The following is an 18,466-nucleotide window of genomic DNA, read 5'->3' as shown; positions in this document are numbered from 1 at the left end:
AGGAATATCCACTTGCAGATTAGCTGGAGCTACCCAACCAGTCACTGGGCACCCCATTCCTATAGGCTACTAAGAGAACACCATGGTATGTTCAACAAATACTTTCCCCAATAATCAAAGTAGTAATTGTTTTAAAGGTTTTTTTCGTTTGTTTTTAGTCCAAAAGTATAGTCCAGTAAAATGAGCAGATCTACTGAGAACACACACACGGGTCTTATGTGAGTCAGCTGGAACATAAATCATTGAGCAGAGACAGCATCCTCTGCCCTGAACTCTGCTCCAGTCCTGAGACCTTCCCAGCCGTGTGTCTGGGGATGGAAACTGATACTGGGGGTCACAGTGTCCCTGCTGGGCCCTGGGGAGGATGGCAGTTCTCTGTTCCAGGACAAACCAATTCTGACTCGGCAATCCCTGACACTCAACCGTAATAAGCTTCAATAAAAATTTTTTAAAAGGTCTTTGAAATTTCCTGAGGGGCGGGGTCCCTGAGGAGTCAGGAGTGAAGTTCCAAGGACAAGGAGCCTGGTCACAGATGGCACAAGCTTGTTGCCTGCAGTGTATGCCGGTGGCTCTGTCCTGCACCATGCCAGGTTCACTAAACATGAGCCACACACCCCAACAGCAGGGACAACAGCTTTCTGCTCGCTGCACACGCTTCCCCCTTCCAGGCTCTGGCCTTGCTGTCCAACCTAGAATGAGACCAGGCCCACTGAACAGCTTTGGGGACAGAGCTGAGGCTGGCTCTTGCAATCCCCCTATTTTATGGAATGTTTCACTCTGCAGCAAGCTCTCACATAGTTCATCTAGCTGTCCTTAGAACAGCTCCAAGGTAAGTAGGATAGATTCATCACCCCCATGAGAAAACTGTGGCGCACAGAGGGGAAGTAGTAGCTGACAGACGGTCACATAGCTGTTTAGGGCCAGGCAGGGACCTGAGTTCAGCCATTCTGATTCCCAGTTTCATCCCCTTTCCATGATGCCCCTTTCATTTAAGCTCCTCCTTACCCCATGGGCCATCCCACCAACCTCCCAACCTCTTCTAATGAATGTGAAACAAGGGATTTGAGCCAACAGGCTCCCTTCAGGGTATAAACACATGACTGCTTTGCCCAGTAGGCATTACATATAACAAAAAGTATTCTCAGCAGGTAGCAAACGGACAAGAGAAGGACTGTCACCAAAGACCACCCAGGAAGAACTGTTCCCTAGACAACACGGAGCTCGCTGTCTCGGTAATAACCAGAGTGAAGTGAGAATGTCCTCCCTCTAAACACAATTGTCTCTCTTTCAAATCTTTGGGTTTAGAAAAACCAACCCCATTTTTTTCAAGTATTTTGAAATTTTCCTTTCTTTAATACTCTGGGTTATATATACCATCAAACATCTTTGATAGATCATCTGGTAATCCTCTTTTAAACTGATGTGCATATTAAGAAAACTAGCCATATGGTTCAAATTCATTTGCAATTAAACTACTTAAGTGTTTTCTCTGGGCTGTATGTGATAGCCTCACCAAAGCCTTCTGAAATTCTCTAATAAATCTGTGTAAGTCTTTTATCTTGAAAACAGGAAGTCACAACCGCCAAGGGTAATGGAGCTGGCATCCACCAGCGCTGAATGTACTTCAAACTTGGCTGGACACATTCCCTCAACTGCTGTTGGTACAACATAATCAGGTGAATTGCACTCAGAACTGGCTGACAACAGAAGACCTGCGGCAACTAATGATATGTCACCCACTTGGCAGGTCCCCTGGGTGAAACAATTACCATCCAGATTGCAGTAGACCTCAGAAACCAGACAGGATTCAAGTATTTCTCCGGATTTGTGCCACTGGCTTTGCAAATTGGCAAATATTCTGAAGTTGTATAGAATCAAAATCTCTTCTTTTTACAAAGAAAATAATCTAAAATTCAATATGATGTTTTACCCATTCTATGCTAGTTAAACTTGGTAGCTTCTGAATTGGGCTTGAAGTCACAGGCTCTGAAGTCAAAGTCTGAATCGAATCTATTACAGGCTATGTGGCTTAGACTTCTCTCTGAATTTCAGTTTCTTCTGTAAAATAGTGCACAGCATATGCACTTTGTAATATAACCATGTAAAGCATTCGGTGCCATACCTGACATATGCCGTATTAAGCACACTAGTTGTGTTTGTGGCCCTGACAAAAATGAAATCCCTCACTTACTAGATTCACTACCTGAGTGGGTAACCCCCTTCAGAATGGAAGCCGTGAATGTATCACAGAGCTTACCACCAGGCCTTGCATACAGGGGCACTAAAAAAAAAAATGTTTCAAAGAACCAAATGTGAGCAAAAGAGAGGGCTTATTGCCAAGGACCCTTTACATTGAAAATCTTTTCAAATATGAGGTTGCCTATAGCCAGATGAAGAGCGTTATTCATCTTCATCAACATCTAGCAATTATCAGTCACTCGAAATCCCTCTCTTCATTGGTGTAAAAGAACACATGACCACAGCTGTCTGGCGGCTACTTTCTGTTGGCCCAGGTCTTTCCTGGCAGGACATGCTCACTTCCCAGCAGAATGTGAGGTTTCACTCCATCTACAGCCTTGAAGAGCCGCAATTTGTCTGGTTTGTCCCACTGACCGATCTGACACCCCACTGCGCTGACCACCAACTTCACAAAGATGGTCCTGATCTCTATCCCCGTGACTGAAAGAGCAGGCCTGATGCTCACGGGCCTTCAAATACCCACCTCACCCCAGGCAGCTGCCCCACCATCCCCAGCACCAGCCTCCATTATAACTGTGGACACCAGTCTGCACGTGGGGGGTGGGGGTCAGGGGGTGTCCAGCCATTTAGGCCAGAGCCATGGTGCTCAAAGTTCAGTGTGCACCAGAAGCACCTGGCCAGGTGAAAACACACCCTGGCCTCCCACCTCCATCAGGACCAGGCCTTTTGTGCACTCCTGATGAAGAAGCTTGATAAGGAAGAGGTGAGAAGCCTGAGAGGAAGAAGAAAGAGAGGGCAGGGAAAGGGGTGAGAATGTGTGTCCGGGAGCAGTGAAGGTCGGCTGCTGATAGCCAGATGGGGGCAGGACATCAGCTTTGTTGGCCATACTCTGCATCTGAACTCTCTGACCCCAGCTCATGCCCAGGCCCAGTGCTGCCTGACATCTCCAAAGTTGGTGAGCTCCAGCAAACGCCACCCGAGCCTGCATCCACCACAGGCTCGTTCTTCCTGTGCAAGTTCTGACACATAACCCTCCTGAAACACCTTTGAATTGATTTACAGTACTCTTCTTCTACATACCCAATATTTGCAATACTTACTGTAAAGTCCCTCTTTAATGCCATATTTTCTCTCCCATAAGCAGCCTCAATACTTGTAACTATGTACTGGTTTTCTGTGATATTTGGTTAGGCCCAGCTAGTTAACAGTAAGGAGAAAGGGCACTTGGCAGCCATCCTTGAAGTCACCCAATCACAGTCCATCTGCTGACCAAAGAAGTGAGCCTCAGAAAGGCTAAGGGAACATCTCAAAACCAGACAGCAGGAAGCCGAAGCCAGAATTCGCACCCCATCTGTCGGATCGGTAGCCCTAGCTCTCTCCGTAGCAGCTCTTGTTGAGAAGCTCATGGTGGTTGCAGAGTTGGTGTCACCAGTAGCCATGTGTGGCACCAGCATCACGCCTTCTCCAGGGGAAGGTCCTCTTGGTGCCTCCCAAATCCCACTGGCGAAGGATGTGGTGGGCAGCACCAGGACGCCCTGGCAAGATGTGCATGTGCCCCGCTTACAGAGAAGCTGGCACAGTTCCCAAGGACCTGACTGCTCTTCAGGGGGCGTCAGCACCATCTGTCCCATCAAGATCTGCTCAGTGCACTATTCCTCTTAAATGTGTAAGTGTCTAGTGCTCTGGGAAAGACCCCTGATGAGGAGTCAAGCATCTGGCCAGCACACTAAGGACAGCAACACACTGCTTCCTCCAGAGATGCCAGAGGAGCACCCCTCAGCCAACCCCTGCAGTCAGTAAACTCTTGCTGCATTTTCAGGGATTGGAAGAAGAGAAGAGGTATTAAAAGCAGGAAAAAAAAGGATGAAAAAGAGAAAGAAAAAGAAAGGGAAAGGACCTTGATCTCCCCTGAGCTAATCAATGCCAATTATTAATGTCATGAATCGTGGAAGCCCAAAGAACCTTTATAAAGCATTTACACTAACTTTCAAGACAAACCAGACAACATCACCACCTTCAGTTCGAGATTTCTGCTGCCCACAGCAAGCATCCAATATTTCAGAGACTCTGGCTTCCTGCCTTCCAGGATCCTGCCTGACATCCTGGGTGTCATCAAATCGGGAAGCCCCAGGAAATGCCACTTGACATGGAGTCAAGAAAGGGATTTTGCTGTCAGATGCTGGTGCAAGGCTGCCAGCATCTGTGCCCCCAAGCGGGGTACCCTAAATCCATCAGGACTGTCTCAGGTGCAAAGTAAAATCTTTAAGCTATCCTGGGGCCACTCCATTTCAAAGAGTTTGTGTTGTTTGTTTCACAGAAATGCTGATTCACTCTGTCACTTAACTAAGCTTTCTTCCAACTTCTCACCAAAGTCTATCTAACAGCAGAGAGAATGAATCCCCCCCGCCGCCCCCCCGCCCCCGCTCCAAAAGCCTGGAGCGTGGAAATTCATTCCTAATCTTCATTTTTATCTCAAAATTGCATTTACATTTTGTAGACTACTCCATAATATTTTAGTGTTTGTTTAAAAATTAAAAGTAGGCTGGGCATGGTGGCTTACGGCTGTAATCTCAGCACGTTGGGAGGCCGAGGCAGGCAGATCTCCTGAGGTTGGGAGTTTGGGACCAGCCTGACCAACATGGAGAAACCCCGTCTCTACTAAAAATACAAAATTAGCTGGGCGTGGTGGCATGCACCTGTAATCCCAGCTACTCAGGAGGCTGAGGCAGGAGAATCGCTTGATGCCGGGAGGCAGAGGTTGCGGTGAGCCAAGATTGCACCACTGCACTCCAGCTTGGGCGAGAAGAGCGAGACTCTGTCTCAAAACAAAAAAAAAAAATTAAAAATAACATTTGAATGCCTGGCCATCAGGAAAATTCTCCCTGTTGGACATGGTCCATTGACCTTATGCCTTCATGGAATCTTAGTTGTGTCACGTTCTCCCAAGTTCTGGGGATCCCAGTTTGAGAAGCCCTGAGAATCACAGGTATGGCAGTGGCTTCAGGATGTCACCCAAAATGTCAGTCAGTAGCTGACTTTGGTATTGATCCTAGTGGAGTGCTATGAATATCAAGAAAAACTACTTTGTGCTGTCAGTTTCACAGTACGGGTCTGAGGCTGTGCTGGGCTGCCGAATGCCAAGACAGTGGTCATCCACTGCATTAGTGACCATGAAGAGCTCTACACCGGATGGCCATGAAGCCCTTCCCACGACCACAAGAATTAAGAGGTTCTACAGTTGCTTGCATGGATATGGCTCTCAATTTGTATAGATCATAAGCCTTTTGAGGGGAATCTTTCCCTTATCCTACCACTGCGTAGGCAAGGCTAGAGTCTCTGTGACCCATCTGTGGCCGTAGCTCATCTCTAGACCCAGAAGACCAATACCAGTTGCCCTCTTCAGCCATCTTATGATTCTGATGTAGACATCGCTGTGCCATCTGCAACAGCAGCTTGGGGTCAGCCCTACCCTGAGCCCAGCTCACTCACTCCCCATCCCCAGCCCAATCCCCACCAACACAGTGTGGAAGGATCAGGCAGCTTCTTTGGGGGACTGGATATGAAAGTTTCCTCCATTATTGGCGTGAGTGTATAGAGTCATTAGAAGCATCTACTCTAGATCCATCTCGTGGTGCTTTAGTTCTCAGCCGTTCCCCTACAGGATTCATGAGGGCCACAGAAAGCAAAGAAAGCAATAATCTTTTTCCAATCTTAATGGCTGGATCCCCACAGTATAACACAGAGATGGCCTCATAGCCTCTAAGCGAAGAGAAGGAGTGTTAAATATTCTTAGGAAAATTTAACACCAGACGTCAGTTCAAAGAGTTTTGATTTGTCGGGGTTGTTTGTTTTAGTTTAAAGTTCTTCTGTATTTGTTTCCTTTGGGAATAGAATGGTAAGTAATGCAGTTGTTTTCTGGCAATCAAGGACCTTGTTTTGTTGAACGTCTATTGGTTACTTCAATTTTTAACTGTTCTGCAACACACACACACATTGGCTTCCCTTGCAAATGAAAGATCCAATTACAATATATGAGTAGGTTGATAAGTTTAAAAAGGAAAGTGCTTCCTTTCAGGATTAATATCTGAATTTGCAAGGGTCCCACAAAAGCTGCTTCCCCTCTCAGAGGTATCACAGACCCACACCTGCCCTCTTTTTCTCACAGACATCCAGAGAAAAGCCCAGATATCAATCAGAAAGCAGCAAGTGAACCCCAAGATGCTGGCCTCATCAGAAGTATTAGGTTTTATTAAACTACTGTAGGTTCTTCCAGGACTGGAAGGCAAGTCCAGGACTTGAAGGCAAGTGCTTCATGCAAGGTGGCACGGGCAGGGACCACCCATCTCCCACCTTCCCAGAGCCCCCGCCCCTCACAGTCGGAACAGTCGCTCATCAGCCTCTGAAATAAGCACACATCCTGGTGTCCTCAGAAAGGGCCTCACCCCCACTGCTTGCGTCTTCACATGAAATGCCTGTGATTTCAGCTCAAAGGTAGGAGAAGGCTGTGCCCAATCAATCTCTTTTCTGGCCAGCTAGCTCCTTCCTGCCTCCCTTCCATGGCATTTCTGCTGGGGTGGGGGAGGTGCCAGCAGGGACTCCTGAGGCCTTTGCTTCTCCCCAGGGATATCTGGCTAAATGGAGTCAAACAGCTTCTCACACAAACCTCTGTCTCCCACATTTTTATTACCTAAAGAATGGGCTCTACAACTAGCAAAGTCTAGCTATATTTTAACATGAGAGGCAGCTTTGAAACGAGCACTCGGATGAAGAGATCCAAGCCCTTAAGATGGAAGGGCTCGTTCTGGGGCAGTACTTCCTTGGGAGGGAGTAGTGGGCAGGCCACCCCACAGCCCATGGATCTGGCTGTGCAAACACCTCATCTTCATAGACCAGCCAGCCCAAAGAATTCCAGTTTACAGATGCACACATCTTTTTTTTTTTGGCCCAGGCCCTCAAAGTAGCAAAAGACAGGAAATAGAATCTCTGATTAATGGTAGCACCAATCTGAGTTCAACAAACGGGCTTGCCCAGAACCCCCCGAATCAACGTTGAACTAGACAGAGGTGACCCCAATCTTCTCACAGGCACCTCTGCAACATCCAAGCCCCAGCTGTTGTCAACACTCTTGTCAATGCCCACTCCTCTACCAAGCACAGGTATGGGGCAGAAGCAACCGCCAAATGCATTTCCACTGAACAAACGTCTCCTGAGCACCCATTGTGCAATTGCCCCAGGCTCTGGAGATAGGAAGATGAGTAAATCAAAGCACCCTGCCGTTAAGGAGCTCACCTTCCAGGCCATGAACTTTTGTCCTGTGAAGTGCACAGTAAATAAAACTAATAACTGCATGAGAAAGCTACTGTGAAAGTAATGCCACAGACAGCATTAATTCCCCATTGGCCAAAGGCTTTGATTGAAATTGTACTTGGAAAGAAGGCAGTCTTTGATTCATAATTAATTCCTTGATTTTGAATTGGGTACATGTTAAGCACGAGTCTGGTGCACAGCAGCTCCACTGCCTGGCTGCAGAAATATCTGGTGGAGCCCTTGCTTTGCCTATTGGTTTACTCTGCCGGCACCTTTTGCACCAAGTGCCAATGACACATGTCAGTTTAAATAAGTTGACGTCGCCATCTCCACTGGTTCATTCAGCAGAATTCCACCATTGCAAACAGAGGGGAGGACACCCAACAAGGGGGCCCTGGGAGAGGTGCTTTCCAGCATTATCACTGGGGATGAGTCTTTCTTCTGTGTACCTTTGGTGTGTTTTAAGTACATTCTCAAAATGCAGAAATTACAATTTAGCATTTCTTCCTTCACTAATATGACTTTTGAATGCAATGACCTAAAACATTCAAAGTAGGGTAAAAAAAATAGGAAAACAGCCATTTGTTCAGTATGACAAATGGTTTTCTACTGCTCACAAAGCTTAGCATCATTCATTAAAAGTGGAATCCGTCCACTCAGCCTCATAGATTCATGACATTTCAAAACTAAAAGGAAACTTGGAACCTTAGAAAGAACTTTGGAGCCTAAGAAAGTTCTTAGAAAGGAACCTAGAAGCCTCTTGTTGAATCCCATCATTTCATAGCTGAGAAATCTGGTATTTGGAAGACAGGAGTTGCTGATGGCTGAGAGCTAGTCAGGGCCTGAACCTGGAGCCGGAGCCAGGTGTTCAGAGGTGAACAGTGTCGAGATTATGGTTTGGTGGATTAATTATGCTCTTGAATCAGCAGATTGGAGAGACAGCCATCTCAAGACACTAGGTTTAGAGTTTTCAACTTCCACATCAGTCATATTTAAATAAACCGGCAAGATCATATGCCTGAAAATTGGTGCTCATTTTGATGAAATACTGACAGAAAAGGCCAAAATACAAGTCTGGGGTATACATGTCCCATCAATCTGTAGCTATGCCCATGAAAAGAGTGCTAGATAAGAAATCTTTACAATGCCAAACTTTGTTTTTTCATGTTTTCATAGTTTCATTGTTTTGGTATCAAATAATTAGTTCAACAGTAGGTATCAACTTTCTGAACCAGGCACTGGGAGGGATCCAAAGATGAATCCCACCCCAGATCTGCCCTCAGGTCTACCATGCTTTCCAAGAAACTGATGTAGATGAAGTCAGCCTTAAAGAGAAGGTGACAACAGCCCTTCCTTAGAACCAGCAGGAGGGCAGGGAGCAGTGAGGGTTCAGGAGGGAGAAGAAGGGAGAGGGGCAATGTCAGCTGAAACCTTCATCCCCCCAGGGAAGCAGGAAGCAAGTCACCTACTAGAAGTGAAAGGAAGCCAGGCCAGGAAATGGGCTGGAGCACAGTGGTGACATTTTGGACTAGCCACTGTGGCATAAAGAAAGGAAACTGTGTGAGGACAATCAGGAAGTGGCCAAGCAGCACTGAGGACCTGGATGAAGTGAGAAAACCAGCTCTGACAAGCTGTTGTAACTCAGATCAGATCAGCTCTTCATCTGTCTCACAAAGCCCAGCCATCAGCATGGCAGACAGAGAAAGCTAGATAGCTGGGGGTCCTGGCAGAGCGACGGGCAGAGGCAGCGCTGCAGCAGTGAGGCCGCTGAAATGACGGGGGCAGATCTGCATGTGGAGTGTGGTTGGAATGATGGGACGTGGATAAAGTAAAGAAGAAACAGGACAGTGGCAGCTTCTGGACGCTGCAGCTGGGAAGGGTCTACAGGTCCAAAGTCTACTATGGTCTGAAATTAAGCTTCTGACGTGAGGGTGTTGAGGAAGTGAGATGATGGTGATCAGATGGGGATTCCAGGAGTCTAGATTTTGGAAGGGATCAACTCTATCTGTAACTTTAACTCCATGAGGGGAGGTGGCAGTTAGAGCCAGGAGGTGAGAATATCAAATGGGTCATTGTCATGGATGCCTGGAATACAGACCCACTATGCGGCAAGTGCCTGAAGTTGCTGGATTTAGGGAGCAACCTGGAAGTCTGTGGGTGACCAAGATAAGGGAATGTCTGGTCCACAAGCGATTGTCACGCAGCATCATCTGGAAATGGCCAAGGAGTAATTGTGGACTCTATGTTGAACTTGAGTCCAAGCTATCATTTGTCCAAAAAAATGAGCAAGCGTCACAAACTAAAATATAATGTAAAGAAAAATGAGGCAGAAATTAGACTTTGATTTCAGTACTAGGCCTAGTTTAGGCTCCAAAACTTGAGAAAAGCACAGAGGACTTGATTTTTAGAAAAACCTTAAAAATGATTAAATAGATATGATCATATTCAGAACTATACTTAACCAGAACCTAATACTGTTTCCCAAATGAAGAGTTTGACAAAAGCTGACTAACTAGCTGGGCTGAGGCCCTAGGCTGGCGGGTAGCAGAGTGGGGATGTGTCTGTGTCCCTGTCCTGACCCCCAGGGCCTGGCTCTGCACTGCCAGGTTACCCAGATCCTGTTACAGAAAAAAAGCCAAAACAACTTGCAGAAAAGAAGTCTGCAGAAAAGCTCCATAACAGTATTCCAATAAATGAACAGACTTGTGACATCTCTTCCCTGGGGACAGAACAAGAGGATACAGGTTTCCATCCCAGCAAGAGGGATTCTGCATTAAGTACAAAGAAAGCTTTCCGGCTCGGAGAAGTGAGATGAGCAACACAAGAGGAGCCAAAACTGCTGCCCTCGTGCCGCATTCTCGCTCAGTCCTGTCATTTCCTGAGTGCTGAGAGGTTTCATATTTGGACGACTGACCAGTCTGGGAATTGCTTAAGTCTTGCCCAAATTCCAGGACTCTCTGGCATGGTCCTCCTCCTCCTCCCCACATGGCTTCACCCTTACAGTCTCTTACGATCTCAACTTGGTGCCACCATCTTATCAGTGTCTCCTAGGCTCCCAAACCCTCACTCCCATCTGCTTATTCTATATTACAGTACTGCTTATTTTTAAAATAATTCATGATTGTGTTATGGGCTGCATTGTGCCTCCTCTGCCAAATTCATATGTTGAAGTCCTAACCCCAGTATCTCAGATGTGAGCATATTCAGAAATAGGGTCTTCAAAGAGGTGAGTTAAAATGAGGCCATTAGGCTGGGGCCTCATCCAATTTGACTAGTGACCTTATAAAAAGGAAATGTGGACACACAGATACCAAGGATGCATGTTCACAAAGAAAGGCCATTCAAGGACACAGCAAAAAGGTGACCATCTACAAGCCAAGGATAGAGGCCTCAGGAGAAATCAAACCTGCCAACATCGGGACTTTGGACTTCTAGACCCAATAATCAAGAGAAATAAATTTGTGTTTTCTAAGCCACCAGTCTGTGGCATTTTGTTATGGCAGCCCCAGCAAATTAATAGATTATATGCATCATTTTGTGCATATTTGTTTGTTATCTTTCTTTCTCATTGGAATATAAGTTTCATTGAGGTGATCCCTTGTCTAGCTTGTATCTCTAACACCTAGACCTCCGCCTGTAATAAATGAATTAAATAACTAAAGTCCTATTTTTAGGTAAAGACAATTCAGTTGAGATAGCTGTAAGCCTGCAAAAGGAGGTCTTCTGGAATCAGAACTGCAGCCATTGTTTCTCGCAGCTTAAAAGAATGGATATTCCTCTGGTTTCTAATAAAACACAGGAAGGACGTGAGACCCTATCAGTCAAAGCACTAAAGTGAATCCCTTTGGGCCTTACACCAGGTGCCCATGCTAATGTCTGCATTTTTGAAGGCAAATTCCTCTTTGAATGAAGACAGGGAATTCTGAATACTTCTTTTGTTTGGCAAGATTATCATATATTTAACAATTTCTCGGAATAATAGCAGATCATATTTTCCAAGCCTCATCAAAAGGTATAGATACATGGTGATCACTTACTGATAATTTCACATAAATTATTATTTTTTATTAACAATGAAATGTAATTTGTGAAGTACTTTAACCTAGTCTGTGCATTCTGGATATTCCTGGTTTTTGTTGTTGTTGTCGTTGTTGTTGTTTTAAGTTCTGCTTTATATTACATGCTTCAAGTGGTTTGAGCCAGCAGTTTCTTCTGGTATCTTTTTTAATCACCATGTATGACAAATGAAACATCATGTATTATAGCAGAGTGGTTTGGCAACCAGGGCCTGCAAAGCCTGCTGCAGATAGAAGTTCAATAATCTCACAATACATACAACCAATAATGAGCTGGAACACGGCTGTCTGATCCCTGGTCCCCAGGGTTTCTGCTTACTTACTCAGAAAGGTCATACACGTGTGTGCACACACACTATTAAAGAGGGCATAAGAAATTAACTACTTCTGAAAAAGCAAGAAAATCACTTGTTCTAAAGCTATTGTCATTCAAAAAACTGTATCAGGAAGGATGTAAAAATAAAACGCTTATTTAAAACACAAAATATAAGATTCAAATGCAAGGCACAAACATCCATCAGTAAGAGGTTCATACGTGTCTGTTTACGTGTGTGTGTTCAGAGGTAAACAACCTCTGAAAATAAACACCTTTTCTTCTTTTGCACACTTGCTAGCTGTACTAACTTGTTGACCATTTTACTGTATTTCCATGGTTTGATTCCCGGCCTTCTGATCTTCTTTCTGCTAATCCTCAGCCACTCATGAGCTCTCTACTTCAACTTTTGCCCTATAGCATGACTCCTAAGTCCATGTCTCGTTCTTAATTCCCTCTTCCAACTTCCATTCTCTCTTCTCAAATCAGCTACAAGACATTTCTGTTGCAGCACCTCATAGTCATTCAAACAAGAACACTTAGTCTCTCCCCAAAAGCCAGTTTTCTTTTCTGATGTTTTGTTCTTCCACCCCCTTTTCATATAGCATGCACTGTGAAGACCGCCTACACCATCAAATCTGGTCTGAAAAGCAGATAAGCGTCATTGGTTTCATCATACTCACCTTCCTGTCAACAACAACTCCAGATTGATATATTTAAACACACGGCACGTGAAAATAAAACACAGCTCCTCACCATAGTGCTTTTGAGATATTACCCAACCACACTCTGAAATAACTGCATTCATTTTACATTATTGTTTCACCATCAATTAAATATATTCAAGAAACACACAAGAAATGTCAACACTTTTCTCAGTAAGTAAAACAATATGACCAGACAACATCAACATCCAAATGAGAAAACAAACAGATACACAAATATGGAGCAGAGATGGAAGGTAAGTCGTCTAACATATCACAAAATATCCCAAGGTCGTAAGAAAAAAGCAAGATTTGAAGCAACATGTTAGCCCATAAAAACCACTATTTTGGGGGGACCCCATTCATTGATTCACTGGTAGAAGAGCTATAAATATCCTAATCTGGTCAGTACTGCCATCTCAACCACCATATTTGCCTATGAAGAGGGCAACAATATCCCCAGATGTAGACGCAGACACTTCCCCACGCGAGAACATGAAAGAACGGTGAACAATAAGCAACACTGGTTACAGTCTAGTTCATTGGATGCGGAACAGATTGACCAAGACTGTGTGGCATGTGTGTTAGTTTAGCGATGGGAACTCAGTGAAGGTTTGTGAGCACATGTGTGTGACGGAAGCACAACTCTCTTGTGAGACGATGCTTCAGTGAAAACATGAATCTGACATGAAGGAGGAAGTAGTACCTGTGACGGTTTCATTAAATGGTCCTGGACCCTTAATGGGAAAACCATCAATCTCGATCCATTCACCTCCTAAATTAGGGAAATGCAACTTGATAGTTAGAAACGAGGACTGTTGGGTTTTCCACATTACAGTGCATCCATAATGTATAATTAAATGATCTTTTCAACCATCTTCAAAAGGATCTGCTCAGCCCATATTAGTGACTGGACACCTCAGCTTTACGGACAATACATATTTTAGGTCTTTTACACATGGTTTACTCAGTAAGTATTCAAAACGTCTGGATGAAATGCTAATAACCTACATTAAAACTATTTTAAAAGAAAGGATAAGCCTCTTCCACTTTTCAATCTGTCAGCTTGCTATACAAGTCTAAAAAGTTCTTGTTCAAAAATTATTTAATAACTCTAAATTTATATTTACTGGAAGAAGCAAGGAGGGATGTCTCTCCCAATCTAAGTAACAACACTACAGCCTCTGATTCTAGATAGGACTTACCAGGTGGGCTTTCAGCTCTGTAAACAGGACGGCTCACTCCACTGTGGTTTTCTGCAGTAAGCAGCACAAAGTACACTACCCCCGGCTCTGAAACATACGGTTCATATCAAGCCACCGATTCAGATCTCCAAGAATGACACAGTTTCACTCACTAACCATGCATAACCATCTTCCTTATACCAGTTATAACCAAATACAAAAATCCAAATTTAGTGACAAGCATAATGATAGATGTCTCTCTTTTTTTAAATTAAAATCACTAACATTCTTCTCATGCAACTGAAAAACACATGACCCAAAGAACATAAACTTTATTTCATACAAGGTACATGCCATGTGTAATAAACCTGGATTCATCAACACTCAACAAAAAGAGCTTTTGAAGGTTTTAATGTAAAATCCATGTAGGAAACAGGAACTCCTTGTCCACTAAATAGGCATTTGAACATACACTGTCAGTCACTACTAATAATCTTTCCCCATTAGAGGCTCCAAATGAAAATCTCCAGAAAATAATAAGAAATGTCAATGTAACCCATAAAATGTAGCACATGGGAAATCTTCACTGCAATACATAAAGCTTCATGAAATTTTCTCCTTTTCACAATAAAATATTCCCCTTACTATGTCTGCATGTTGTTTTTGACCATTCCAACAAAAAGCTAGAAAAATATATATATCCTGGAGTCTTGGAAATGCTAATCTTGACATAACTGGGCTTCACTTTTTGACTTTCATCTAGGGGTCAAGGCCAAATAGCAGAGGTCTCTTAGGCTGCGCTCCTAAAGTTGATGGGATGGGAAAGGAAATGAAGACCCGTGTTACAAGGGAGGGCACCCTGAACGTGTAGCTCTGCAAGGTAAAACCCTACTAAGTACTAGGTTTCCTGAAAATGAATCACTCTCTTGTGACAGGTGAGTGGGGTACCAATTCCTTGAAGAGATGAAAGTCTGTGGGTATTTCAGGGGACGAGAGCTGGAGAGGTGAGGGTTAGTTCTGTCAAAGGTCATAATGACAATGACATTTCTCAAAGTAGGGAGCATTATTATAACAAAACTTCACTCAGTCCTCAAGCCAGAGGCCCATGAACAGAAGCCTGGCTGATGCCCCCTGGGATGCCTGCTGTGATCAAGACTGGTGTGACTTCTGTCTCATTGTGGCAGGGCCTGGTGGCATTCAGGGTTTGGCACGACCCGCCAGGCTAATTGGGAAATGCCCGGGGGTCAGACAGAATGCAAAATCATGCTTCGCCAGACACTTTCTCTCTTTACTCTGAGCTTGTTTGTATTTCAAAGAAATTTAATCCACATGTGTTTGATACCCATACAGTTAACTCATCAGAAAGTTGTCTGGGAGATACTATTTGTTTTTTAGTGAGCTCTACGACTCTCTTTTCACATGTTTTTCTTCTCTGCAGCCATCATAACAACCCAAGGTTTGAGCAAGCAGATATGATCTGCTCACACTTTTGATCTGATAGAATCTCCATTTAACTTCACAGCTGGACTTGGGGAGCCAAGGTGATGTGGAAGAGATTAAGGGAAATGGACATTTAGCTGAAGCCATGAGGAAGGGAGTCTGTCTTCCTTCATCTCCCTTTTATACACTTTCTGCTCTGTTACCCAGGAAGCGTGATGTCAAATGCAGGAGGTGGAGAAGGACTAAGTGTGGTCAGCTGTGGTCAGGGGACCAAAGCTGAGGAGCCCATGATCCACTAAAGGATCAAAGTGCTAAGGTGGCACAAGAGGAGACCTGTTTCCTAAATGCTGACTTCTCTTCCTTCCTAATGATCCATCTTAATGTTGGGCCATGACATGGTTCAAGAATCAATGGGGCTTTAGGTTACTGGAATCAAAAATAGAAGACAGAGGATTCAGAGGCAGCTCGAAGCCTAAGCCCAAAACCAACTACATCTGCACTTAATAAGACAAAATATATTGAGGCAAAATCTCAAATATTCCAAACCTCCAGAATCAAGTTAAAGTCAAATTTAAATGGGGCAAAGTGTTACATCTTCAACCAGACGTGGCTAGGCATAACGTATTCCACATCTGCAGGGACATACGACTTGCCCAATCCCTGATTATAAAATGGCATATAAGTTCGAAGTCTCTAGATCAGCCCACTCAGTTGTCTAGCAGTCAAGTTTCTATGAAGCAAAAAAGCATCAATCTACTTTCTGAAAACACATTCAGAAACTAAAATTCATCTGCTGCATCAGTTTGGAAACAGGAATACTTGAGTTCACATGCACGGATGGGGAAGCCCAAGTGCCCCACGCCGGCTGTCAAACAGCAGCCTCCGACAAGCATCTCAGAACTCAGCTCTCCATTCCCAAAGAACCGTAAGGGACCTTGAGCCCAGCCATGGGTTGTCTCACAGTCATCCTAAGAATGCAACTGAGAATGTTGGTGCACAGTTAATTCTGACTGGGAACAAGATCAGAGTGTCACTTACCCACATCCTCAATAAGGAAGGAGTATGTCTCCGCATTCACCTTGATGTATTTAAGACTTTTCAGTGACTTCCCATAGGCAATGTTGTAATGCTCCACAGGTCTACTGGTAGCATCTTTGGGTGGGTCCCACGTGACTTTCAGGCCCATTTTAGTGGACAGCAGTTTCACATGCCTTGGCTTCAGTGGGTGGTCAACTATGTAAACAGCGCAACTATCAACTCATGGCAATGACAGATTGGGAAAACGAGTTTTTTTAATCGTCTTTGATATTGTTAGGAAAACAATAAATGACGTTTAATCAGTATGATCCGAAAGACTTTAAGGATAGTCATGTATTTGCACAGCATTACAGTATGACAACAAAACAAATATACCAAACCCACAGGCCTTCGTGTATTTTGGATAACTGTGGGTGGTAAATTTAAACCAAAAGGGAAATAAATCAATATAAACTCTAGGCATTGTCTGGCTTGATTACACTGTCTTGCTAGTGACAGAATAACAAATTAGTAATTTGCCATACTCTCCAGTAGCATTTATATAGTAAATAAGTTATTAGTATGTTGTGTGGTACAGTTGAACAATCTTTAAACGTCTCGGAGAGAACAGCATAAAACTGTCCTGATTAAGAAAAATATCCATTGTATTCTAAGTGAGATAACAGAAGCATTCATTTCCACAAAGAAAACAAACCAAGATCATCAACAGCTTAAAGGGCGAGTAAAACTCTGGTTCTATCTGCATATGTCTAATTTAAATGTTTCCATATTGTGTTCCAGAAGAAAAACAAGTTAGTACCAAGTACAATCACTTTTTTATCTTGACTTACGAGGTTCCGAAGAAATTCACTTCATTTTCAAAATTACTAAAGTGAAACATAACATTTTGTCAAACAAAATCTCTCTACTCACTATGTAACTGATATTGTAATGCAACATAATATAAATGTGTGTGAAATATTCAAGCAACAGTCAAACAAATCTAGGGCAAACCTGGAACTGAAACTGACTATTGAGTAAAGCATGCTGCAAGAAAGAAAAAAGCAACCTAAAAACAAAACCAACAACCTTTAAACAGTAACTTTAAGAAAAACGCATTTGGAGTCTCAGGGAAGAAGAAAAGAAAAGGAGCATGTTTAGTGATGACACATATGTGAGTTAGTATGTGATTTTAATATTGGATGAAAATTCTGAACAGAATAAACATAGATAATTCTAACACACATCACTCCTCCCAAAATTGCCCATTGCCTCTGGAGTAAAATGATTAGCAAGGGAAAGAACTCCTTAGAGAAATTCAAGGGATGAAAGAAGAGTATGAATTTGAGGATTTTGAAGCGTTAGAGAAAGAATGTCTATTCTGGAGACGGAAGCATGATGTTAGGGTATGGATAAAAATCTACAAAGCATTCCCTCCCAACTCCAGAGGTGAGGTTCCTGTAAACCTGTGAGGGAGGAATCACAGGTAAGTAGGCTCATGCTCTTTGGGAAATTTTGAGTTGGGAAGACTATGAAGACACCAATCATTTTCTAGGCATTTAAAATTAGCAATAGTGGTTACTCTTCTTTAATTTTCATTTACCTTTCCTTACCTACAAGCAACTTCAGCAGGAATCATTCCCAGGAATCCAACATTTCACACTGACTAAAAGGTGTGTAGAAGCAAAACAAGATATCCGAAAACTACAAATGGAAGCTCATGGTTGAGTGTTTCTCCCAAGGAAGAATATAAATGAATGAATATACATATCGCACTTTTCTTTACAGCAAATCTCCCTCAAGAAAAGTGAGATCTTGAATAGACATTCTAAAATGTGAGAACTGTAAAACCTAAATACTGTCACATTTTCTACTGGGCACTAGTGATTCAATCAGCACACAGCTACCTAGGCCAGAACATGATTTACTTTTATTACTGACACATGAAAAGAGCAATTTATAAATATTTTCATTGTTCTTCTCTGCGATACCTTGCATTTGTCCTTGGACACAGCACAGAATAATTTCTGTGCTGAGTCACATAGCTACACCAGGGATGGAGCCAACTACAAACATGGCTTTGCCCAACTCCAAAGCCCAGCTCTGCCAGAAGCTCATGCTCCCTCGGAATTGGTCTCTTCTTATCAATGATCGATGACCATATCCACTGAAACATACTATCCTAAAACAAATTGTAAGACCCCCAGAGCTGTTTACCACCCCACC

The 18,466-nt window shown here is 43.5% G+C and overlaps 1 protein-coding gene across 1 annotated transcript in view; it reads right to left on the bottom strand.

The window, feature by feature from the left end:
- The window catches only part of FNDC1 (fibronectin type III domain containing 1), a 102,214-nt gene that overhangs the window by 57,748 nt on the left and 26,000 nt on the right, over window positions 1–18,466 (bottom strand). Inside the window, exons 2-4 of the mRNA XM_034963178.4 lie at window positions 16,262–16,456; window positions 13,805–13,891; window positions 13,306–13,374 (exon numbers count right to left, since the gene is read on the bottom strand). Coding sequence (XP_034819069.4) covers window positions 13,306–13,374; window positions 13,805–13,891; window positions 16,262–16,456 — 351 coding nt within the window. The remainder of the gene's footprint in view (window positions 1–13,305; window positions 13,375–13,804; window positions 13,892–16,261; window positions 16,457–18,466) is intronic.

This window comes from Pan paniscus, chromosome 5 (genome assembly GCF_029289425.2).
Source record: "Pan paniscus chromosome 5, NHGRI_mPanPan1-v2.0_pri, whole genome shotgun sequence".
Classification (NCBI taxonomy): domain Eukaryota; kingdom Metazoa; phylum Chordata; class Mammalia; order Primates; family Hominidae; genus Pan; species Pan paniscus.
Note: the sequence above shows the minus strand (reverse complement) of the source record. Positions and strands in the feature narration are given on the sequence as shown.